This window comes from Alosa alosa, chromosome 17 (genome assembly GCF_017589495.1).
Source record: "Alosa alosa isolate M-15738 ecotype Scorff River chromosome 17, AALO_Geno_1.1, whole genome shotgun sequence".
NCBI classification, from domain to species: Eukaryota; Metazoa; Chordata; class Actinopteri; order Clupeiformes; family Clupeidae; genus Alosa; species Alosa alosa.
In genome coordinates, this window is record NC_063205.1 from 8,776,315 (window position 1) to 8,802,679 (window position 26,365).

Genomic DNA, 26,365 nt, shown 5'->3' on the forward strand with positions numbered 1-26,365 from the left:
CCAGATGTTTTTTACACCTTTACTGGAGTCCACCTGTCGATAATTCAGTTGGACATGATTTAAAAAGGGCACACCTGTCTGTATAAGGTTTCACAGCTTGTCAAGGCTGCTTGGCTCAAAGCAGACCTGACATAAAATGGGGGCGGTCAATATAAATACAAAATTTATTTACATAAATAGAAAACGTCAGTATAATGTATAAAAGCAAAGTGTCGTGCAAAGTGTGTCTAGGGGAAATGAATAAACAAAACAAAACGCGACGAAGACGATGGGAGCTCCCAGCAAGGGCTACACAACCGGCGACGGCTCTCTCCAAGCTCTCCCCATCAGAGCAAGCCACAAATGAGCGATAAGGCCAAGAGAGCGTCCATGGGAAACCCGGCCTTCTTATATAGTCCAGCCCATTAACTACTAGGCACCACCCCTGCACTCAGCACCCTGCAGGAGACAGACAGGCAACACATAGAATACAGGGGCAGAGCCCCAAGAAGGTCAACAGGGTCGTAACAGATGTTTTTTACACCTTTACTGGAGTCCACCTGTCGATAATTCAGTTGGACATGATTTAAAAAGGGCACACCTGTTTGTATAAGGTCTCACAGCTGATATTGCACATCACAGCAAAAACCAAAAGTCATGACATGGAAGGATCTGCCCGAAGAGCTCAGAGACAGGATTGTGTCAAGGCAGAAATCTAAGGGAAGGCTGAAAGAAACCGTCTGATGCATTAAAGGATCTCAAGAGCGCAGCAGCAAGAGCGTAAAAGAGGTGATCAAGAGAGGTGATCAAGAGAGGTGACCAAGAGAGGTGACCAAGAGAGGTGATCAAGAGAGGTGACCAAGAGAGGTGACCAAGAGAGGTGACCAAGAACCAAATGGTTGCTCTGGCTGAGCTCCAGAGATCCTGCGTGGAGATTTGAGGAACTTGCAGAAGGACGGTCATCGGTGTCCGCTGATCTGGGCTTAATGGTGACCTGGCAGAAGCCTCCCCTTAGTGATGGACACAGGAAAACCTACTTAATGTTTGCAAAAAGCACCTACAGTGTAAAGGACTCTCAGACTGTGAGAAACAAGATTGAACCGGTTGCCCTCAGTTTTAAGCGCCATGTCAGCAGTGGGGACTGGGTGACTACTGGTCAGGGTTGAGGAAATACTGAATAAAACAAAGTACAGTGATATCCCTTATGAAAACCCAATCCAGAATGCTCAGGACCTCAAACTGAGGGTCAAGGTTGGTGAGGTTCACCAACTTCACAAAGACTTAGTTTTTTTAGGGACAAACTAAGTGTCCTTGAGTGGCCCCACCAGAGTCCTGACGTTCAGCAACATCTCTGGCTGCCCTCAGACTGGCCCCATTCACCATGACAGAGAAGACTGGCAAAAAATACCCAAATCCAGATTGGCAAAGATTTACACAATATCTAAGTCTGGAGGCTGGAATCACTGCCAACGGCGTTTCAACTAAGTACTGAGTAAAGAGTTTGCAGTATGTCAGTGTGATATTTCAGTTGTTCCTTTTTAATAAAGTCCTGTTTTCAATTTGGCATTACAGGCATTCTAAATGGCATTTCTAAATGTAATGTACCCACCTACACCCACACACTACTATCTTGTTCATCACCTAATAGCTTGGTTCTCTGGCTATAGACAGCATTAATATGCCCAGTGGGCAGGGAGAGAGAGAGGGAGAGCTGGAGGTATATGGGGAGAGCTCAGGGCTTACAGTAGGTTAGGGGTACAGGGGGAATGAGCCATGAGTCCTCATTGAAATGCATGCTGATATTGATGTGGACACTTGGCCCCCGTCCAACGCCCGAGACCATGCCAGGCGGCCATCTTCTGTTCAAAGGAGCGTGTGATTGTTATTATAGTCTTTCCTCAGCGACTTCCATCCGCCCCCCCACCCCCCTTCCTCACCCGTTTCCCCCTCCCCTTCTCCCCCGGCTGGGCCTCCTATGGCATTACACCACTCCACCGCTCCCAGACCAGATCAGCACAGCTCAGCACAGCACAGCGCCACTCTAGATGCCCTTGTCAGAACGCTTACATAACTGAAGCGCAGGGTGGGCCCGCTGACAGCAGTGTTAGAACTCTACTTGTGGATTTGTTTTTTTATGACATTTTCTTGCGATTCAGATGAGGATAGCTTATATGTCCTGACTTGAAGACTTGCGGTCAAGTGGTTACATTTTACTCTCAGTTTAATTTGTTTTCATTCCAGAACATTATTACTCTTTTACACTTTATCCCACATGGGCATCCTTAGTTTACCACACTCCATATATCCCATACAGAACAGCACATAAAACACAGAAACATATACTTGATACATTCAAAAGCATTATAAGAGTACTACACAGCCAGATACTGTATGCTTATTATACTATCAGTTGTTTCCCCTGGCGGTTGTCTTGACTCCTTTGTTCACACCTGCCTGTTTGTGATGAACTGAGAAGCGACGCTTGTGTTGATTTCTTTTGTTTATTTGTCTTTGGGTGGTGACCACACAGGGCTGCCTTTGCCAAGGAGTCGGAGGTGTTGACAGGTAACCTTGGCGACAAGCTGATCCCGCAAAACGAGATCCTGCGCGACGTGAGCGACCTGAAGGCGCTGGCCAACCTGCAGGAGAGCATGGAGTGGCTGGCGGGGCGACTCAAAGGCTTCTTCTCCAGCCTGCCACCCGCCTCCAGTGAGTACCTTGGAAAGCGCGTGTTTGTCTGTCTGTCTTTGTGTCTGTCTCTGTGTTTGTGTTTGTGTTTTTGTTTTTGTTTGTGTGTGCCTGTGTCTGTGTGTGCTGAAGACGGAGGGATTTGGAGAATCCGTGGATATGCAGATGTCATTGCATCAAGTAGATGTTTACCAGCCATGAGTGCCAATAGCAATGCTGTATAGCTTTCGCTTTCCAAGAAGAAGCACTAAGTGATCTACCCAGTAGACACAGCCATACTTGTTTTGGTCTGAGCGTCCATCCTGACAATTATGCATGGGAATATAACAGCCCGTGGCATTCATCTAATCACACACGGACACACACATGTTTACAGAGGATTATTAGGATCGCAAACAGCTCTGCAAACATAAACAGGTACACTGACAAGCCCAGGCCTTCCCGTCCACCCACTGGCCAATTTGAGATGATATTATGGCCTGTATCTGCTCTGCAGTGCTAAATTCCAGTTGTCTCATTAGCGCAGTGTTTGAGCATGTTGTTACATTCTCATTAGAGGATACTACTGTAGGCCTTTATGACATTATGTCAGCTCACATCGGTAGCGAGTCGGCTTTATGGACTCTCGTTAGACCTGTCAGGGTGTAATAATGAACCCTCCTGCACTCTGTTGATTTTAAGGTGCATTGACACTCATGGAAATGCTCGACTGTCTGGGGCTGCTTTATAGTAGAGCTTAGTACTAGCTAAGCAAAGCATGTCATTGGTTGTCAATGCGGAACATCCTTTTCCCTACCCATCAATACAACTTCCCATCTTCCACTGCTACCCTGGTGAACCCTCCTCTTCTGAAATGACAAATTAGGGACTTTTTTATTATTGTTATTCCTTATTTTTGTAAAGGAGGAAGTCTTCCTCATTGCGCATGGGGAACAGATAAGAATTCAATAAGAGGCTGGTGGAGAACGTGGCATAATTATCATTAATTCCAAGCAGAGGCATTAATGGAGTGTTTTATCATGGCGGGACAGCCTCCGTATTGTTCATTATGTAGTGTTTGCTGAGCTGATGGGACCGTCACCGACGGAAACCCTTATCTCTCCCCCCCCTCCCACACACACACACACACACACACACACACACACACACACACACACACTTCATCCAACCTTCCACCCCCCAAATTGGATTTTATATTACAGAGCCAGTCAGGTATGAACAAGTCATTTTCTCCCCTCCTTGTCTTCCAGACTAATACATGCTTGCCAGTGTAATATGCGCAAGATCAAGGGGCTTCTCACTCCGACAGGCTGGTCTTTGGAGTGCGGCTCGGCTCTCCTTCCCTCTTCCTGGCGACCTTGAGCAGAGGGGACTGAGCCGACCAGAGGCAGCCGTCAGCTTATAATAGACGCAGCCACACATTATGCTCGAAGCTTGAACTAGGGACAAAGAGTACACGTCGGCCACCAGTTTTCCACTCTCCCACCAACTTAATTGAACAAGCTCACCTGATTGTTCTGAGTGTATTCCCACCTGAGTAGCGCCCAGACCAAGACCAGGGCGAGATTGGAAAAACAGTCTTGTCTTCTGGGACCTCATTTAATAAGCAGACACACATGCTCAGAGCAGACAGATATGCACTGTACATGAGAGTAACTCGAATCTAAGAGCAGTCCTGTTTTATTATTTTAAAAGAGAGAGAGAGAGAAATATGCCAGTGGTTACACCACTATGGGTTATTATTTCAATAACACAGGAGGTGAAAATGCAATATAAGGGATACAGTGCTGTATGTGCACGTGCCTTGTGGCATGCAATATTGATTAAATGATGCAGATTATTCCAATGCAAAACCTCAGTAATAAGAGGAGAACCAGTCAGAGGTTTGAGCTGATGGATGAGTGAGTGTGGAGTTGAAGTCTCATTCTGACACAGTGCCTTTAGATTCACCACCATGCCAACGCCATATGGCACATGGGATAAATCAGTATACCATTTGGTCTATTTTTGTTTTTCATGTTTTTTGTTTTTTTTTAAATACCGGTATATATTTCTATGCATAGCCCCTTGAAGGCAGTCGCGGCAGCAACTGCTCGAAGACGAAGACCATGTGTCTGAGCTCGTCGCCCCCCACTCTGCCGCCACAGTGCGAAAAACAAACAGCCGGGGCTGCTCCTCCACTATGCTGATAAGATTATCACGATAAACAGGCACGCGCCTCCTTCTCTGTTTAGCCACAGTGGCCTTGAATCTTAATTTCATCTTAATTTGATTCAAGGTCTCCAGCACGTGGCGGGGGGAGAGATGGGGTTGGCGTCTCGCTGCGCTTTTGAAAAGGCGCCGCTGTTTGCCCAAAAATAGATGTAGGGCGGTGATTGGTCATGAAGGCGACGAGGGCGTGAGTCTTATCGCCCATCTGCGTCGTGTGCTGGACACCTAATCCCCTGTGACAATATTTACCTGGGCACGCAACGTCCCCCATTCTGGTGAGGCCAGCTGTGTGTGTGTGTGTGTGTGTGTGTGTGTGTTGGACAGAGAGAAAGAAGGGGAAGGTTGTCATCAAGTTCATTTATGTGTTTTGCTGTCCTTCACTTGGAAAAAACTTCTTTTTTTTGTTTAGATTTGAAATGAGAAGAACTTTGTCCCTGTGTTCTCTCTCTGCTATTCTCTGCATGTTGAATAGAAGTCCTCACACTGCCAGCAGCATTAGCCCTCCACATAATGAGAACATCCCGCTCCAGGTAGTATTCTATGCAGTTTCATCTTCTATGTCTCTTTTTTTACCAATTAAAGTGTTGTGAAGAGACTCCGAATATCAAATCTCCAAAAAGAAGGCATGTGGAAGTGTTTGTAGAGAACACCCTCTTTGTGAAGTGGTTCCTCTACACAGAGAAAGGTGTGAAGGTCTTCACTAGTTTTGTATTGAGGCTCACAGCTCTGACTTGTAAATCTTAAAAATCTTCTTTGCTAAACCATAATTATTAGTAGGCTGTAAGCCTTAAGTCAAATCTGCATTTGGTTAAGCAATTAATTATTTAAACCCAGTTAAGAAGTTCTCTCTTTCCTCCGACTGAACCTCTGCCATTACTGTGTCATGTGAGGTACAAGCAGTCTAAATCCTTGAAACTGCACTGCAATTTGACACAACAAATCGTTTGCAACTGCACTAGACAGCTTGGGATGACAAATTCACACCACTGCGTTTAGTGTTTTCAACATTCTGCAATGCTTTTGTCTCGTCACAAATCTTTGGTGTGAATAGGCCTTAAAGTGCTTGCGGTGAACTGGCAAGTGAAACAGATGACTGATTCCATGCTGTTGGTCAAGGTCATCTCGGTTGCCAGGCCACCTGTGGTCTCCAGGCTCTTTGCGTTGCCATGGCACTGCCTCTCTTTGACGGCTCTGGTTCCTCCTAGTGTTTGTTAATTAAACCAAATGCCCGATGTCTGGGCTGAGGGCTCGTTGCGATGCGAAGTTCTCCCCAGTGGAAGTTCTTGCCCGCCAACTGATCCTCCCAAAGAGCGCCGTGTGAGTTTGTGTGGACCGCTCAAAGGCTTTGGAGCTGCGGAGGGGCCGATGGAATAGCTTGACCCGAGCAGTGAGCGTCTGCTCCCTCTGGCAGTGGTGATGGTTATTTGCATAGTACCATCACTCTTAACTTGCAGTGCCATCTCTCGCGCCCACGCACAACCACCCACTCACTCACCCCCCCTCCCTTCTCTCTTTTCTCTCTCTCTCTCTCTCTCTATTCCCTCTCACTCTCTTCCCTCTCTCTCTCTCTGTCTCTCTCTTTCCTTCACGTGAGAACTCGCCAGCAAACAACACCAAAAAAAAACAGAAAAGAAAAAACTGTTACCATTCAGATGAAAGCATGCATACACAATGCACAAGCACATCCACTGATTTGTATTACTTTATTCTTGTTTATCCTTTATCCTTCACTGTTTCTCTTTTGCTCCCTCTCTGCTCTCCTCCTTTCTTTTTATCCTGGGGGCTGAATGGCCACAGTGGTTCTGCAGATTGGGTCAGAGGTCATATTTCTCTCTTTCCTTCTCCCTCTCTCTCTCTCTCTCTCTCTCTCTCTCTCTCTCTCTCTCTCTCTCTCTCTCTCTCTCTCTCTCTCTCTCTGTCTGTCTGTGTCTTTTTCCCACTCCCTTGCCCTATGCAGATGTCGGTCCCAACGTTCAAGCCAAATCCTAAACGCTCTTAGCCAACAGCATGCATGATTCATGAGTCTTCCACTCATTTTCCTCAGAAGGGCCAAGAATTTCTGTATTTTTACCTACTTGCATATTCTTTGCCAGAGTTTTGATTTAAAAAAAAACAAAACAAAACAAAGTGCAATGAAAAATGAGACTGTGGCTGATGGTGTTTTGTTTAGTGTTTTGTGCCTCTATTGTGTCGTTTCCTTCTAACCTCATTTCTCTGACAGACCACAGAAGCTGTGTTTAGGAGGCGTTCAAGTGCAAGGGTTCTGCTTTGTTGTGCCTCTCTCTATCTCTTCCTCTTCTTCTTCCTCTCTGTCTGGCTCTCTCTCTTTTCATTCTCTCTCTCTCTCTGTCTCTCTCTCTCTTCCCCTCGCTCTTTCATTCTCTCTCTCTCTCTCTCTCTTTCTTTATGTGTGCCACCCTCCGTTCCCGCAGATGGCACAGAACAGACGTTTCACCGAGATAGGCTTGGAAAATAATTGGACAAGCTCACCCCCCCCACACACACACACACAAACACACACACACACACTGTCTCTCGAACACGTTCACAGATGCACTCCTTTGCAACCCAAACACATGCGCTGTGACAAAGAGACTCTCGGCAGGCTGGCTGCAGTGGGCCCAATGAGACGGGTGGGAGGCAGAGGGACAGCTGTCAGTCAGAGGGGACGTGGTCGGCACGCAGCCCGCTCCTCCATCCAGACCGCTGGCCCCCATGCAGGGGTGCTTTGAGGGAAGCATTGGGGCTGCGGTGTGCTGAGGGGAGGGGGGGTCTATAATGACACTCCCACTGAGCAAACACACACACACCATAACCCACATCACAGTACACATGTAGGTAGACATACAAACATTTGGTGGATAAACACTATACACACACTCACACACACACAATTAGCAAGTCTAACCGATATCTTGCTTTACATGCTGCAACACACACTGCTCTTGGCAAGTGGTCACCATTTCACATCAGTTTCCTTCTGATTCCCTCTTTCAGTGTCCTAAGTTTGTGCACAGTGTTTTTGGCTCATATAAGACACACAGTAACAGTCACGTTCGGCCCCACACACCCGACACACACATGCCCCAAAACACACATCTAAACTGGAAAACACATACGCGCTCTGTTCCTTATCCTCTCACAGGCACGGACACATGCAATTAGCACATACAGGAAGCCTACATGGGCACGTGCTGGCTCTCCAGTACATGATGTGCCAAATGGGTACGCATACACACACACACACTAATCATCTCCCTCTCTCTCCCTACACACACACACACTAATCATCTCCCTCTCTCTTCCTACACACACACATACACACACACACACACACACACAGAATCTCTCTCAGAGTTACTAACACTTGTGAAAAGGGTTAATTGGCATTGATGTCCAGCTCTAATTGGTGTTATTGCGGGTATATGTGGCCTGTGCTGAGGCTGTACCACCCTAGCGGCTAATGACACGGCCAGGGAGGGTGACCGCCTCAACTAGGGAACCAAGAAATAAAAAACTGGAACGAGATTTGGAGGCTGCTATTCTATGCATCTCACTTGGCCATTGTGTGGCAAAGTTTCTTGTGAAGATGTTACATAGGCTGTTTTTTTGTAGTTTTTGAATAGCTTTCACTTTTCTTCCCTCTCTCTCTCTCTCTCTCTCTCTCTCTCTCTCTCTCTCTCTCACTCTCTCCCTTTAAGACACATGTTGTGAGATGGACACATGTGACATGTGTCATTGTGCTGAGTTTTAAATGCACATAATAGTGAGTTAACCACCACAGCAGCACACATCAATGACAACAGTATTAGTCTTCCCATCAGGCAACATTATGGTAGTTCATGTAGCCTAGGAGAGAAATCAGGAATCTTATCCCTTGTTAGTGGTACTCAGCCTCTCCGAGCACCGCGTCAGAAAGAGGAATGCGCAGGAGGTCGATAAGGAAGCTCCCGTCTCTGTGTATTTGAAATATTTTTGCATTAAAATCGTCTGCTGGCTTGTGTGGCCCAGCTGAGGCGAGGCTGGAGTACAGAGGAGGATGCTAATAGGAGGCTGCAGGATGTTTGTTGATGATGTTCGTGTCTCTCTGAGGATCAGGACCTGTTCTCCCTGTGGACCAAGGCTATGGCAACAACCACAGTGTCCTTTTCCCTGCTTGGTCCACTTTGTTCCGCTCTTGAACCTCTTTCGTACACACTTCACCCAAGGCACACACACACACACACACACACACACACACACACACACACACACACACACGTGACGTGTTATTTGTCAGTATCCTCCCAAGTGTCGAGAATGGACATCCCCCACCATTTACCCAAAGCAACAGTTCATTAACCAGTGAGTGCACACAAGCACACTCTCCTGCTCTGAAGGCTCAAGACGGGACTCCAATCTCTTATCTCCCATCTCGACACTTCACTCAGACCGTGTGTATGTGTGTATCCTGTGTGTGTGTATCCTGTGTGTGTATCCTGTGTGTGTGTGTGTGTGTGTGTGTGTGTGTGTGTGTGTGTGTGTGTGTGTGTGTGTTGGTTTGCTGTGTTTGCAGAGTTGATGGGTGTCTGTGGTCTGCATCCTTTGCCCCCCCACCTTATGTTTGCTGAATTAAATGGAGGTCACCAAGCTCTTGTAGCCCATAGGCTAGTTGACTGGTAATGGAGGCCCTTGGACATTGCCATTCCCCCCAGACACACACACACACACATACACACACACATACACACACACACAGACACACACACACACACACACACACACACACACACACACACACACACACCGCATCGGCCCATTTTAGCTCTCCAGTGGCCGTGCAGAAGCAAGCGCATGCCGACTGAAGATGCTGCAGCAAGGCTCCCAAGATGTGAAAGCACTGGCAGGGATGTTCAAGGTGTGAAATCAGTCATGCAGAGTCTACTGCCTTCACACCAGAGTGTCCAAGTCCCTGAGAATGAGTCAGACAGAATGCAAAAGGCTCACTCAACTCCGTATGTAAACGAGGTCGCTGAGCGAACACATCTGCGCTTGTGTGAGGGGGTGAGTGAGAAACACATACGAAGGGAAAAGAATGTGAGAAGAAGATGAGAGAGAAGTACGCGTGAGAGAGACGGATCATCCTGATTAACTGGGTGAGAGTCAAAGACTATTCAAGGAGGATGGAGCATGTTGCGCTGTGGGATCACCATCACTTCCCTGGCCCCCATGTCCATCGCCAACTGCCCCCTTCCTGTTCAGCTTTTACTCCCTGTCTGATGACCCCTCCACATCACCTGTACAAATCGATCTCCACTTCCACCGCATGGCCTCCTATGGTCCAATTCATGTCCATCGTTCCACCCACTGGGGGGCACTGGGAAGGCTGCTGCTGTGGGGACCCTCAGCAGGTGGTGGTGGTGGTGGTCGTCTGGGTGTGGTGCAGTCAAGAGCACTGCAGAGAGGAGAGGAGAGGAGAACTCAACAGCTCGAATGCAGAGCACTGGACATCTAAGCTAAATTGAATTACTGAGGTTATGTAAGCACAGATGATGAGAACAGAGAGAAAGAGAGTGTGTGTGTGTGTGTGTGTGTGTGTGTGTGTGTGTGTGTGTGTGTTTTATGTTTGGGTGTGCCATTTTGTCCCGTTGTCTTATGTCATTGTTGCTTGCATCATTCATAGAGTGCCCAAATGGAACCCAGGCAGGAAGGCCACCAGGACAATATCAGATTAAGGGAACCTCTTCTCTCTCTCTCTCTCTCTCTGTGCGTGTGTGTGTGTTAGACATTTCCCCAAGCTCTCAGGACACGCAGACGAGCAGCGAGAGCATGCGCAGCCGGGAGCAGATCCTCCAGACACTGACTGACCTCTCGCGGGGCTTCCAGGACATCGCTGACCGCTGCCTGCTGGCCTTGCACCTGGAAGTCAGGTGAGTTCAGTCACTTTACTTCACCTCACCTCACCTGACCTACACCTGCTGCCAAAAAAATGCAAGAAATGGTTTGTAGCGAAGGGAGAGAGCAGTGACCCCACCCGGTCTTGAACCTGGGTCTCCGGGGCACTAAACCTGCAGCTTGACCACAGCGCCAAAGAGCCAGGCCCGTTGGTATGCCAGTCAGAGCGCATACTCAACTGCTAACCCTTTCAAAAGCAGTTACCTAGCAACAAAATTAGTTCCAAAATAATAAGAACGAGGCAAATTTAGATGAATGGAGAAAAATGAGCTTTGAGCAAACCTTGAGCATTGTTTATACTTGAAGCCTGCAACAGCTCCAGAACATTCTAATCTGGGAGATGGAGACATTTTCTGGTGGTTGACGTCTCTGATAGAATGAGGGAGTTGAAATGGAGCCCGCACTCCCAGCACTGATTTTTCTGAGTTTAAGAGGCCATCATTGCTACATCAAAAACCCATGAGAGGGGAGGGTAGTGGGGTGGGAACCGTGCCTCAGTCTTTAAGAGCCCATTTCCTGTAATGGCCTCTCCCTCCCTCCCTCCCAGCCAGCCTCCTAAAGACCACTCCCGCCCTCCCCCCATAAATCTTCCCATCAGCGGATTGTTGTGCCAGATATTGTTGTAGCTGCAACCATACTGCTTATGATGATGAAGAGACAATAACTCCTGTGTGTGTGTGGGGGGGCTATGCGTTATTGACTTTTCCCCATCAAGCAAATTTCCCCTGGCAGTGCTTGAAGGTAAATGAAGTCATCAGGATGTTTGGGGGTTTTTATAATTTTACAGCACGCTGGCTACACTCATGCGGCTTTAATGGGCATCGCCTGGGCACGCCATGGCTTTTTATATGAGCGCTGTAAGGCGCGTCTTGGCGGCGGCACATCACGGCACACCACTCGATGCCTTCATAACACATACACACATACACACACACACACACACACACACACACACACAAAACACACATACACGCACACACACGCCCCCTGGAGACAGGCGATTGTTGGTAGAGCTCCTCATTTGAATCGGATTTGGAGACCCCCCTTGTAGATGAGGAACGGTCTCCCTGTTGTATACAGTAGTACAGAGCTGAGAGAGAGAGAGAGAGAGAGAGCGAGCGAGCGAGCTTCCTGTTTTATTTATGTTTGCTCCACAGAGGATTGCTGTGTCTACAGCGTGCAGCTGGCCCATATGTTGAGTCTGGTCAGTGTGTCGGGCTATAGATGAAACAGTAACAGTAAACAGCAAACAGTCCTCCAGGGAGATGCAGCCATGTTATTAAACCAGCATATCCACCTATGTTCTCGGCACAGTCTCTTCAGCGCAGGCGTAGTATGTGTACAAAAGATTAGATTAACCAAAATTGCTGCAAGTGCACACAGAATATCTGCCATATTAGAATTGCCAGAGGCATGAGTGTTCCAAGTGGGGATTGAATATCTGACCTAGATATTCGAAATTCTGTTTCCAAACTGCCATAATAATGATTACAGAATATTACAGAGCATAATCGGTTACCTGTCCATACCTCTTCTACGTCTTCCTGTGTAACATACCTATGCCTTTGTCCATCCCTCTCTCCCCCCTCCCTCTCTTCCTCTCTTCCTGTCTTCCTTTTCCTCCACAGAGTGCACTGTTTCCATTACCTCATTCCCTTGGCCAAGCAGGGCAACTACGCCATAGTGGCCAACGTGGAGAGCATGGACTACGACCCACTGGTGGTCAAGCTCAACAAGGACATCAGTGCCATCGAGGAGGTGATGGCAGCCAGCCTGCAGCAGCACAAGTTCCAGTACATCTTCGAGGGTAGGTGACCGAGGAGCGCAACAAAAGGCTATAAGCAAATGACGAGACACGAGACTAGAATGACCCGAAAGAAAAAGTCATGTCAATGTCGTATTTATATATATATATATTAGGGGTGTGAATCTCTCATGTAAAAGACGATACGATTCACATCTAGATACATGGGCACGATTCGATACAAGAAAAGATACATGTTCATAAAAAACGATTCAGTACGATTCGATGTGATTCGATGCAATTCGATGCAGTTCAAGAATGGAAAGCATTCTGAAAGATTTATCATTTGCTCAAGGTGCACATTAATTTTATGTTATAAATTATCATGGTCATGGTTGTCAATTAGGCAAAAAAATTGACTATCTTTATCAATTGAATATGATTATCTAAACTGAGGTTTGTATCATATACTGTATTGAAATGAAAAAAAAAACTAGATGTACCGCAGAGTGGTACAAAATATGACCGCCGCCCAGTCCAGCACATGTTTTCCACAAAAATAAGTCACGCTGAAAGGCATATATGATTCTAACTGTCTCACTGAATTGCATTATGCACACTCAATTCTCACTGGTATCTGCTAGACAACAAGTACCAAAACATGATTAGTTCATAGATTTCACATGTAATATACATTTTATACAACCCCACTCCCATCTTGCCTGTTCATAATTCTGAGAAATTCTTGAATTGTGTGCATGTGTGTGTGTACATGTTTATGTTTATGTGTGTGTGCGTGCATGTGTGTGTTTGCCTGTTTATGTGCCTGTGTGTGCATGTGCATGCATGCGTATATATGTCTACTGTGTGAGTGTGTGTCATCATTGGGATTACTGTGAATGTATGTGTGTGCGTGTGTATCTGTTTATGCACATGTGTGCATATGGAATGGGTTTACATGACCCTGGAGGCAAACATAATGCGAAAAAATTGGTCATCCTAGGCCCTGCGGTTTTCGAGATATTCACGGGAAACTGTGTCTGCCCCCACCCTCCTTCGGGGGGGGTCCAGTCCAGCGGGGGGCTACAGATCAAAACGAAAACAATGGTTCCATGCTATCCATGTGGGGTTACATGCCCACCAAGTTTAAGTGTACCCGGTCTTTTCAGTGTCGGGAATCATTGGCACGGAAATTTGGGCATCGCGAAAAAAAGAAAAAAAAATATCTGACTAAACCTGCGTGGCGGTCATAATAAAACAGTGCTTAAGACACTGTTGCCATTTTCTCATAGCCTACAAGAATAAAATAGGCCTACATATTAATGAACTCTCTGGGCTTATTTTGTTCCAACGGTAGAACTAATATGCAGAAACCAGAAACTCAGTGCCACAAGTCTGAGTGAATATGAACAAAATAATAATAATTTGTGCATCATTTTAGCAGCAAGGGCCAAATTATTCTTTAACATTAAGGAAATCCCTTCATCAAACGTAAGGCTACTCAGACTATCGTTTTCGCGCTGGATTTTAAAAACAAAAGAGTAAAAATGACAGAGTGCGAGTTGTCACGTACTTAAGTTGCAGTAGATGTATGGGTAATGGGGTCCTTTGACAACTTTGGGCAATGAATGTACTGCATTACCCACAATTCCGTGCCACGTATAGTTTCAAAACCGGAAGTGGGATAAACGCGCTGCTTGCAACGTAAATGAGAGTCTGAGCGAGGAGAAAAAGTTGTGAACCGATTCGTAACAAGTAACTCGATATAACGACCGGGTTCATTTCAGTTTTATTCGATCACGGGCTTCACGTATCGATGTAGCCGTATCTTACACGTTAAAAACGGATACCGATACGTATCGGTTAATCTTTACACCCCTAATATATATATATATATAATGTGTAATTAGGGCCCTATATATATAATACCTATATATAATATATATGTGATTTTAAGGTAACAATTATACATTACTTCTCCTTTGTCCAGCAAGTCTTTGTAAGGACAGCTGGTGTTGAAAGAATGCTTTATTCATTTCCCTCCATGGTTGGTAAGTTGGCTGTGGCTCTGCATTGACTTCTGATGACCTTCTGTCCTCTTCAAACGCGCAGGACTTGGTCATCTCATCTCCTGCATCCTCATCAATGGGGCGCAGTACTTCAAGCGCATCAGCGAGTCAGGCATCAAGAAGATGTGCCGCAACATCTTCGTCCTCCAGCAGAACCTCACCAACATCACCATGTCCCGCGAGGCAGACCTGGACTTCGCCAGGTGAGATGGACACTTCTCATCCTCTGAGACATCTGGGGGTTCTCATACTTATTCATGTTCTTTTTTCTTCATCATTCTTCAGTGTTGACAGAGAAAGACAACCTCCAACTGTTTTAGTAAACATTGTTGCACAAGCAGGCTTGTGCTAAAGACCTTGACTTTGAAAAGCTGTGAAATAGATGTTGAAGAAAATGTTTACTTTAAGAAAAACAAAAAAACTTGACTAGCTTTTAAGGTCTAAAGTCAATGATTCAAGGGTGCCTCTTTCTCACATGCACAGATATACTATTGTAAAACATGAAGTGAAATGGCGTTATGTTCAAACTTATTTCCATGCAGTGCAGAGTCTGTCAAGTTATTGTTTTAACAGAATCACGTTTCAGATCCAAGCCAAAATTCAATCTCTGAACGGTTTGCTATGTCTGACTCACGCTCGGGGTACTAGGTGGTAGTCTATTGTACTGCACTGTGGACACTGCGCGGACACACTGACCAAGACCTACTCACCAGCTGGTGGCTGCTCAGCCTGCTCTTCTGTGCCCTGTTAGCATTAAAGCCAGAAGCTTGACCCTCACTTAAGGGCTTCTGCTTTATACAGATGCTGAGTCACTCCTGTGCCTTCCCCCACCTCTGTGGATCAGTGTGTTTCAAACACACACACACACAGACAGATACACCTTAGAGCTGAGATCAATGCACCTCAGCCTAGGCCTGCAGCTTTTTAACACCAAAGACAAAGGAGAGAAAGAGATAAAGGCAGGGAGAGAGAGAGAGAGGAGAGAGGCGGAGGGCTATGGGAAACAGGCTTGGAAAGATGGAGAGAAAATACGAGAGATACAGAGCGAATGAGGAGAGAATAAGAGAGGGGTAAAAAATCAAAGTGGCACAGAAAGAGGGGAGATTTGAGAAGGTCACAGGAGGTATTTATTCTGCCTGATCAATGTGTAATTAGGGCCCTTGTCAGCTGCACCTCCTGATTGCACTTTGGTGGGTGTGCGTGCGTGCGTGCGTGTATTTGTGTGTGTGTCTGTGCTTGTTTGTGTTAGATCGGTGTCCTTTTGAATGTATGCAGCTATATGGCTGTTTAGGTCTGTGTACAGTATGTATGAATGTGTGTATGTCTGTACTGTAGTTTGATGAGTATTATGCTTTCTCTCCTGTCAGTTGGCTGTGTGTATGTATGTGCATAATGCAAGTATATGTGTATACAGTATGTTCATGGTTTTGATGAGTGTTTGTTTGATGAGAGTCCGACTCCTGTATCCATGTTTGTGTGTGTGTGTGTGTGCGAGCGGTGCGTAGTGTTTTGTGTTCCCTCCCGTCACTTCTGATCATGCGTGAGGCTGGCTGATGGCTGAGCTGTGCTCTCAGAGCGGCCGTGGGAGGTGCAGGTGTTGATTGGAATTACGCCGCGTTGTTTACACATTCATACCTCTTCTGATTGACTGCACACACACACACACACACACACACACACACACACACACACACCACACACATATGCATGCACATTTCCATCACGTAGAACATGTATAATATTTTAAATCCCAGACAACGAGAATATCTTTTCCCACATCCACACTTTGACATCCTTTGGAAAACGGCATCTCTCTTTCTCTTGCTTTCTCTCTCTCTCTCTCTCTCTCTCTCTCTCTCTCTCTCTCTCTCTCTTGCTCTCTCTCTCTCTCTCTCTCTCTCTCTCTCTCTCTCTCTCTCTCTCTCTTGCTCTCTCTCTCTCTCTCTCTCTCTCTCTCTCTCTCTCTCTCTCTCTCTCTCTCTCCCCCTTTACTCCTGATTGAGACGGAGGTTTGTTGGGCATATGTAATCTCCATGGTGATGCAGCTGAGGGAGTGCAAGACAAAGACGCTGGAGAGACATGGAAGCATCAGGCACTGAAAGGAAAGAGAGGAAGGACAAAACTCAAGGGACGTCCTGTAGTTTTAGAAGAAGGAGAAAAAAGTCAGAGAGAGATGTCTGCACACAGCCGCCCCCGAAGGACAGAACGGGGGCTCAGCTCAGTGGCCAGTGACTCGTCAAGAGCGTCCAGTCGCCGCAAGCCACCCTGGCAAGGGCACAGTAATAATCATCGATTTTGGTCTCAGTGGTGGAGAGGAGAAGAGTCCACTCCTATCACTGCAGAGGCACAAGGCTGTGGAAACAGGGACATCTAGTGGTCAGAAAAAATGATTGCTGCAATAGATGAAGGGGAAGACGGATGGATTTTCATGGATTATAGGTGTTGAGCTAAATAGACTGTGATTGGTAGTGGTGTTTGTTTGTTTGTTTGTTTGTTTGTTTATATGCCTTTATATTTTGCTTTAAGAAAATAACAGCTTTGGCTGTCACGAGTGTTCAGTCAGCACAGATGTGCTCTGTGTGGCCATGCTTAGAGGGCGAAAGTTAGAACAAGTGAACACCCCACCCCTGCAGTGCACAAACACACACACACACAGACACACACATAGACATGCCATCACCCCTCTGTCTCCATCTCACTCTCTCCATCTCACTCTCTCCATCTTTCTTTCTATCCCTCTCTCTGTCTTCATCTTTCTACCACGCTCACTCCTACACACACACACACACACACACAGTGTGAGATGGGTATAAGACGCCAGTGAATTGACACCGATGCCACCCTCTACTCTCAGCCCTCTAGCTACCTGTGTGGTCAGTCAGCCATGCCGTGTGTGTTCAATTGGGGTGCTATGGAAACGCTGCATTTCTCCATGCCTGCAGACAGTGCTCCGTGCTGCCCTCAGCAAAGCCCCTCAGTGACCGATCAATAACCACTACCCCCCCCCACCACCACCACCACCACCACTACCACTAACAAACAGCAGCAGCTCCTCTTCCTCCTCCGCTCCTCTTCCTCCTCTTCATCAGCAGCGCTCCTCTCCCTCCTCTTCCTCCTCTTCCTCCTCAGCAGCGCTCCTCTCCCTCCTCTTCCTCCTCTTCCTCCTCAGCAGCGCTCCTCTTCCTCCTCTTCCTCCTCAGCAGCGCTCCTCTCCCTCCTCTTCATCAGCAGTGCTCCTCTTCCTCCTCTTCATCAGCAGCAGCTCCTCTTCCTCCTCTTCATCAGCAGCAGCTCCTCTTCCTCAGCGTGTCTGCTCAGCACACACAGGGCTCGACTCACTCACCCCCACATTACCACTCCAGCTAAATAAGCACTCTCCAGACCCAACACACACACACACACACACACACACACACAATAACCACACACACACATACACACACACACACTATTACTACTACTACTGCTGCACAGCAAGTCTGAATGTTACGCACACAAAGATGTGTGTGGGCCGATGTGTTCCTTGATAAGTGGTGCCCATGTTATCTGTTATACAGTATCATATTCTTTCTTTTGCATTGTTTGTGTTAGAGTGGCTGAATTGATGTTACCCTTTGTGCTGCGTGTGTGTGTGTGTGTGTGTGTGTGTGTGTGTGTGTGTGTGTGTGTGTGTGTGTGTGTGTGTGTGTGTGTGTGTGTAATGAGGTACAGAGCCATGGCAAGAGAGAGAAAGTGGAGCACAGGAACATTAAGCTGTGTGAGCTGGTCGCACACCTCTGCAGCTGCTGCATGGATTATCCTGTTCACACACACACACACACACACACACACACACACACACATAAACATCAGTCATCTACACACACATACACACATAAACACCAGTCATCTACACACACATACACATACACATCTTTCTCCCTACACACACACACGCACATTCTCGTGCTCAGACTCTGATGTCAGCAGTGTCAGGTCAGCGCTGTCCCCTCGCCACACGCGCGCCCTCAGGTCCGCGCTCCCACAAAGGGCTGTGGATGAGAGCAGCGTTTAGCCGGCGTGTCAGGGTGGCGGCCCTGTCTGTTAGTGGAGCGGCGGAGCAGCGTGAGTGGGGCCTCTGCCAGGACCACAGCAGCTGTACCCTGCCCCTACAGCACACACAGTTAGCCTCCGTGTGTGTGCGTGCGTATGTGTGTGTGCGTGCGTATGTGTGCGTGTGCGTGCGTGTGCGTGCGTGCGTATGCGTGCGTGCTTGTGTGTGTGTGCGTGTGCGTGTGTATGCGTGTGCGTGTCTATCTGTTGTGTGTGTGTGTGTGTGGGGGGTTATGTTTTTATTAGCCCTGTGTTTGTGTGTGTGTGGAGGGGGTATGTTATTATTAGCCTATTTGTGTTTGTGTGTTTGACTTTGGGTCTCTAGTTTTATCAGACTGTTTTGTTTTGCCTCAGGTGTTGGGATCGTTTGATTTCCTTATTCACCTGCAAGACAGTTTACACATGAAGCAACACAGGTCATGAAAAACAAAAGTCATTTCTTTTTTCTCACGGTTCATCTCCCTCTCCCTCACAGCTATCTCTGTTGCTGGTTTATCTCTCTCTCTCTCTCTCTCTCTCTCTCTCTCTCTCTCTGACTCCCTCTTTCCCTCTCTCTTTAACAGCTGCTTTGCCACCTTGTTGCTGGCACGGGGCATGAATAAGCAGGTGAACATGTGACTGCTGAGGAAGCCTGAGCTAGTCTGCGGATTTTTCTCATTAGCCGAGCAACAGAGGGAGACAGGTGTGTGTGTGTGTGTGTGTGTGTGTGTGTGTGTGTGTGTGTGTGTGTGTGTGTGTGTGTGTGTGTGTGTGTGTGTTTCGGCAGTGTTGGTGGGTAGTTTGTGTCGTTTGGTGGTGGGGGTGTTAAGGGGTTGGGAGCGGGGCATTTGTTAGCCCTCTGACAGGCCAGCGTTCCACTTGATGGAGAGGATCATCCACCACGCCTCTCTGCTGCTCCCGCTCTCCTCTCCTCTCCTCTGTCTGCCTCTCCTCTCTCTTTCTCTCTCTCTCTCTCTCTCTCTCTCCCCCTCTCTCTCTCTCTGTTCCTCCTCACTCCCTTGCTAACTAATGTGTTGCTCCAAATGCGCTGACAGAAGCAACATTTAATGGCTTTAATATTGTACATGCTGGGAAATTAGAGGAAATGAATTGTGCTGATTTGTGTTTTTTTCCCCTCCCTTCTCTCTTTCTCTCTCTCTTCCTCTAGTTCTCCCACTCTCTCTCTCTCTCTCTCTCTCTCCATTTCCCTCTGTCCCTCTCTCCTCCTCTCTGTCTTTTTCACATTCACATACATCTCTTGCTGTCCTCTGCCGCACGCATCATAAATTTGCTTAATGCTCTTTGTATACAGGGCTGCACATGGGGAAACAGGCTCATTCAAACTTAATGGCACACAGCGAGGCAGTGCACGCAGGTGCTGGCCCTCTGAGCGTGTGTGTGTGTGTGTGTGTGTGTGTGTGTGTGTGTGTGTGTCTCAGTGCTCTTTTGATGCAGTGCATACCTTATTGCAAGGTAAATTGTGTGCGTCTGGCTCGACGTTATATGTGACAGGTGTGTGTGTGAATGCGTGTTTCATGTATTTGTATGAGCACATTTTCATAGCTGCATTTTGTTGCGTTGTTTAGTGTGTGTGTGTTTGTGTACGTTTGCCCTCGGAGCGTGGGCCCTTCATTATCTTTTTCCTAATGGCGAAGGGGAGTGTGGGGAGGGCAGGGTGCTAAGAGTGCTGAGATTTAATCTTATTAACAACTCGCCGGCGTTCCGTAAATGCTTTAAAAGCACAAGCCTAATGAAGTGTGTGCAGTTTGGCATCTGGAAGCGAGGGGCCCCCGCCGTCTTTTCTCTCCTGCATATCACTCTCTCTTTCACACACACACACACACACACACATACATACTGACACACACATATTGACACACACACACACACTCATACTGACACACACATACTAACACATGCACGCACACACACCCACACACACAGAGACAGACAGACCAGACGGACGGACAGACAGACAGACAGACAGACAGACAGACAGACAGGCAGGCAGGCAGGCAGGCAGACAGGCAGACAGGCACACACACACTGACACACACACACACTCTCATACTGACACACACAGACAGACAGACACGATCGCTCAAAACCCTCACTGTCAAGTTTTGTGTGACATTTTCCAGGTGCTCGTCCAACTCTCTGAGCTGTGGTAGGAAGTTGGACGAGTCTTATCTGTGCTTCACACGGCCTGCTGTACGTTGAGTTCAAGGAGGGCTCTGTGGACGGACAGGCTCTGGGAAGCAAGAGGAGTGACTACAGTATGCTGTTCAAGGAAGCTATGCTTGTGGCATTAGCAGTTCCTGACCATTTCTGTGTAACCCAATAGATGAAGGGGCTCAGGTCTGTTTGGTTTGTGCGTAAAGCCGTTATTGAAAAGTTCCTCGGTGTTGTGTCGGATTATGTTGTTCGTTTCCTAAAAGCCAGCGTTTGCACTCCATCTCTCTCCCTTACTCACGGACGAATGGCACATTTATATACACACATGCGCACACATCTAATGCTCTATCTCCGAAGCAATTAATAAGCTAATCAGCAGGCTATAAATCAAGCCAGAGCTCAACGCACCTCTTGATGTAACCCCTAGTCCCCCTTATTAGGATCCAAATGGGCTTTTTTTCTAATGGATTACAAACAAATGAAGATAGATGTTCGCCGTATGGAAGGAGTCCAGAGAACACAATCGCGTGAGACGAGAGCTGCCCCGTGTAGTGTCATGGTCCATTATTAGTAGACGGTGGTGGCGGTGAGTCCAACAGCTGGCCAGGCTCAGTATTTTGTGTGTGTGTGTGTGTGGCTGTCGGGCCACGGACACAGGAGATGAAATATGTCTAATGAGCTTTCAAGGAGCCGTGTCACCATGCGCGAGGCCCTTTAATGATGGGAACGGTACGGTTGGAGCAGAGGCTCAAGGAGAGGAGAGTGAAGGGGTTGGAATGTGCATCTACACACACACACACACACACACACAAATCAGGCTGCACACACACACACACACACACACACAATCAGGCGTACACACTTGCACGCACACTCACACTCAGGCGCACACACTTGCGCACACACACACACAGACTGAAACACCTACACACCTGACTGTAATTGCAGGCGCTTAAGCACACTCACCTGCTGTTACGCACACTCTGTCAAGCACACACACACACATATACACTTACACACTTATGGTTACTCAGAGACACTCTCATCTGAACACACACACACACACACACACACACACACACACATCTCTAAACACACAAACACACACACACACACACACACACACACACACACACACACACAGAGACACATACAGTATTTCATTATATGATAAGAACAGAGGCCTGCCTCTCTCCGTGGTGTATAAAAGAAGCGATGACCTCTCCTCAATGTGACGAGCCCGTGGAAAGAGGAATTAAATATGAACAGGCCTTGGAGAGAGCAGCAGAGAAGGAGAGAGAGTGAATATGCTAATCTCCCACAACCAAGGGCATTGGTAGTCGCAGATCAGGGAAAAACTGTATTAATTAATGGCGCCACTTCAGAAAGCTTTACAAAACTGACACCCCACCTCACCCACCCACCCACTCACTCACTCTTTCACACACACACAGACATGCACCTACACAGAGGCCACTTTAGTGCTCCTGCATCAGCTTTTACCCCCAAAGTAAAAAATTAAAAATCAACTCCACCACACACTCCACTGAGCCAACCTGATAAACTTCTATTCAGTGGTTGGAAATGGTTGTCAAAGGTATCCACAAAGAAGCTCTCTTTTAAGATAAGAGCTAGCATTCACAGGTGGGGTAATCCTTCCTCCACCCGCCACCCCAACCCCATGTGCTGGGGGTCCCCTCCACTCCGTTCGAGAACACAATTGAAGACCCCCCCACCCCTAACGCCTACCCCTCTGCCTGTACACACAAGCACACCTCCAAAATGCTGAACCGTTCCCAGGGGACGGCCTGTGACAGGCAGGGGTTTTAAAAGCAGCCTTTCTTCTCTGAAGGTTTTTTTTTTTTTTGCTTTTTTGGTGAAAAGTGTTTCGATGAGCAGATGACTCACTTAGATTATTTTCCCAAAGACCCCCCCTTTTCTCTCCCATCTCCCTCTCTTTCTCTCACTTTCTCCCTTTCTCTCTCTCTCTCTCTCTCTCTCTCTCTCTCTCTGTGGTGACAATGGCCGCCTCCGCTTATCTCTCGCCATCGTGCTCTCCCTGGGCACTGTAGCAGTGGGCCGTGGCAGACGCTTGCCCTTGGCCAAGGTGGTCAATTGAAGCCACGGAGAGAACCTGGGCCTCCAATTTGGTCCCCTCGGCCTCTATTTTCTACCACGGAGCCGGAGATAAATTGGTCTGCGGAGTTTGTGTCTGCGGAGTTTGTGTGTGTGTGTGTGTGTGTGAGTGTGGGGTCAGATGATGGGAAAGCTTAGGAGAGCACTCAGGGGGATGGTGCAGCCTTGCTGCTACAGTTCTGTGGAGGGTTTGTGCTAGCTCGGGGTTTTTTTTTTTAAATTTTTTTTTTTTATTTTTTTTTCCCTCTCTTTTTCTTTTTTCATTCTGTCTTTCCTGCCTCAGGTTGAAATGATTGTGAAGCCAGAGAGGTGTTCCAGCCGGGGAAAGAGCGCTGAGTATGCTACGCCAATAAATGATCGACTTGTATTTGCATGCTTATGTCTGCAGATTGGTGCAAATATCAAACTATTCCGCAGCAGGGTGACCTGTATTCCCTCTTGGGCTTGTGGCCCCTTTAGCTTGTGCAGGGGAGAGAATGGCCAGATGTAACACAGGCATCCCTGTGAATGGGCCATGTGCTCCTTTGGCAATCTTTTGGATTTGAAAATGATTTTGTGTCTTGCCGTCATAGTTGTCACATGTCCAGTAAAAAAAGAGCAAGGGACAGTCCTCTCTCTCATTACCTTTGCTGCTATTGTGAAAATGCAACCCTGAAGGATGCTGAAAAATCTCGCCGAATCTCAGTGTTTGCCCTATTAAGAGTTTTCTCTCCCCCTCATAGGGCAACTGTGCAGTTCATAATTGCCCCCCAGGGCCCTTCCCCACTTGCAGTATTTTCTGGACTCCTAGAACACTTCTTTTGAACTCAAACTCGGTCTCCCGTTGTTTCTCTTGTATCCGCTCATTTCTCAACATCTCTCTAACTCTGCCCTGCGCTCTGTCTCCCCCTACAGGCAGTACTACGAGATGCTCTACAACACGCCGGACGAGCTGCTGAACCTGGTGGTGGACCAAGGTGTGCGCTACACCGAGCTGGAGTACACCAACGCGCTGAGCCTACTGCACCGGAGCCAGACGGGCGTGGGCGAACTATCGGTCCAGAACGTGCGGCTGCAGCGCCTCAAGGAGCTCATCTGTGAGCAAGCGGCCATCAAACAGGCCACCAAGGACAAGAAGATCACCACCGTCTAAGGGGGGTGGACAAGATCACCACTGTATAGGGGGTGGGGTGGATGGAGGCCCCCCCACAGAGGATGGACTGATGGATGAATAAAATGGATGGGATGTGTTTATTAATGTTTTAATTATAACCCTCAAATACACACACGTAGAAACTCAATGCTTTAACAGAGTCAGCAAGTTACTGAAACTCAGATCTCTTCTCCTCTCTCTCTCTCCCTCTCTCTCTCTCTTTCTTTTTTCTTACTCTTTTATTTATCCAATTACAGCTCATCACTCTCTTCCGATAATGCCTTTTCATGCAGTTTTCTGACTTCTGGTGTTTGTTTGTTTGTTTGTTTGTTTGTTCATACAGTTTATTTATGCATTAACACAGCGAACCGGAAAGTAACTTTCTCATCTGATACGCATCTACAGTAGTGACTTTGTACCGCACCTAACATTTCTCTAATAAGAAGGCCTAAAGATACAAACACACACACACACACACACACACACACATACACACTAACTCGATAAATCCTTAGATCATGCTCCTGTGGACTTGGCTTCACCTTTTAGTACTGGGGGACTGTATGTCTCTGGCTTGGGGCCATCTTCATCTCATTTTCTGTGTAATATCACAGCGGCGTGCCGTGCCGCGTCCGTATCACAGCCCTCCTCAGTATCTCTCGGTCGGCACCCGTGCCCAGAATAGCCAATGCTAGATTAGAACCATTTGAATTATTATCAGGTGAGTGGAATCTTCTCCACCTCACTTTTTCTTTTTTCCGTCGTCGTTGTTGTTGTTGTTGTTGATGTCGGTTGTGATTTTCTCCGCACCCTGGAGATGAGGTAATGGAAATAACCACGCACTCGTTTAACCACAGATTCTGTTTTTTACTTTCTCGCTCACGTGATTTTACTACCTCTACTTTGTTTCCGGCAATTTCCTCATCTTCTTCATTTCACCCCTGTAGTTTCCAGCTGAGGCAGTGGGGAGGGGTGGGAGAGAAGACCTGATCCGTAAAGGCTCCCAATGCTGACCATTGCTGCATAGAGGCTCATTTGGAATGCAAGAGCCGGCCTTGCTGCAGCGTAAACACAATTCATACAAGGATGGTTTTACAAAATGGATGCTTGCGAATTCACCTTCGACTGTAATTTTGGGACCTCTCTTAAAAGCCACTGCATCCCCCTGCTCAGGCAGATGCCGAGGCAAGTGCACACACACACTCCAGCACAGAGGCACAAATGATTTGTCTCTCGTGCTCCCCTGACATCTTTTAGTTCATTAAGTGTGGAGAAAAGCGCTTAAGAAAAGACAGGAAAAAATGGAAGGGGAGATAGAAAGGAATAAAGAGAGCCTCGTCAAGAAAATGGAAGAAAAAAGAGAAAAACACAGGCACGAGGCAGGGACGCTTTTTCCCAGAAAGTGCCGGAATGATCCATCATAATGACTCAGCCCCAGAAATCAATGAGGGAGTAGGGGCAGCCATAGGGATTAGCGAGAGGCAAACAATCTTTCATTTCTGTCGCTGATTTCAATCTTGAGGAGAGCGTTCTACAGCTGTCAAGCCAGGTTGAGGATTTTTTTTTTTTTTTTTTGGCAAAAGGGCAGATAGAGCAACGTGTGAGGTATGAAAAGGGTATGACTGCCAAGCCTTTAACCCTGAACATGGACGGCCTCACTGGGGTAAAGGTAGAGTAGGCAAAGGCCCAAAGGGTGGGCTGTGAGGGAGGCTGCTTCCAGATATAGCACAAGTATGTGTCAAACAAAGGCTTTGTTATGCTTCAATATTATTTCTATACTTTGTTTTGTTGATCTTTTGTGTAGACATTACTTACAGAACCACATTTTGTTTTGCACAACACTAATTAGGACGTCCATTGAATTTGTTTTTATGAATATATGAATGTACTTCTTGTGTGCCTGTGTGGTGCAGGATTAATTAAAAAGGATTATTTTGAACCTTGAAATGAACATAATATCCTGGATGAGATCACCTGGAGAAACCTAGCCGATAACACTGAATTCTGTAAGTTACTGATTTGCCAATCCATGTTGGTGTAAAAGAGTAAAACAGCAACAATAAACAATGATATGACAATTCTCTGTTTTGTGGTCTATGTGAACGCTATCCTGAGACCTATTTTTTCAGCAGTGCTATTAAGACTAATTTGTTACTCAAACTGACAGCATCACATAAGCTACATCATCAGAATTACAATAAATTAGAATGACAGCTGCATATGTTT

The 26,365-nt window shown here is 47.0% G+C and overlaps 1 protein-coding gene across 1 annotated transcript in view; it reads left to right on the forward strand.

Moving 5' to 3' along the window:
• exoc4 (exocyst complex component 4) overlaps positions 1–26,217 on the forward strand; it is a 113,279-nt gene extending 87,062 nt beyond the window's left edge. The window contains exons 14-18 of the mRNA XM_048267252.1: positions 2,510–2,688; positions 10,643–10,787; positions 12,441–12,619; positions 14,669–14,828; positions 23,902–26,217. Coding sequence (XP_048123209.1) covers positions 2,510–2,688; positions 10,643–10,787; positions 12,441–12,619; positions 14,669–14,828; positions 23,902–24,139 — 901 coding nt within the window. The 3' untranslated portion in view covers positions 24,140–26,217. The remainder of the gene's footprint in view (positions 1–2,509; positions 2,689–10,642; positions 10,788–12,440; positions 12,620–14,668; positions 14,829–23,901) is intronic.
• The last annotated feature ends 148 nt before the right edge of the window (positions 26,218–26,365 follow it).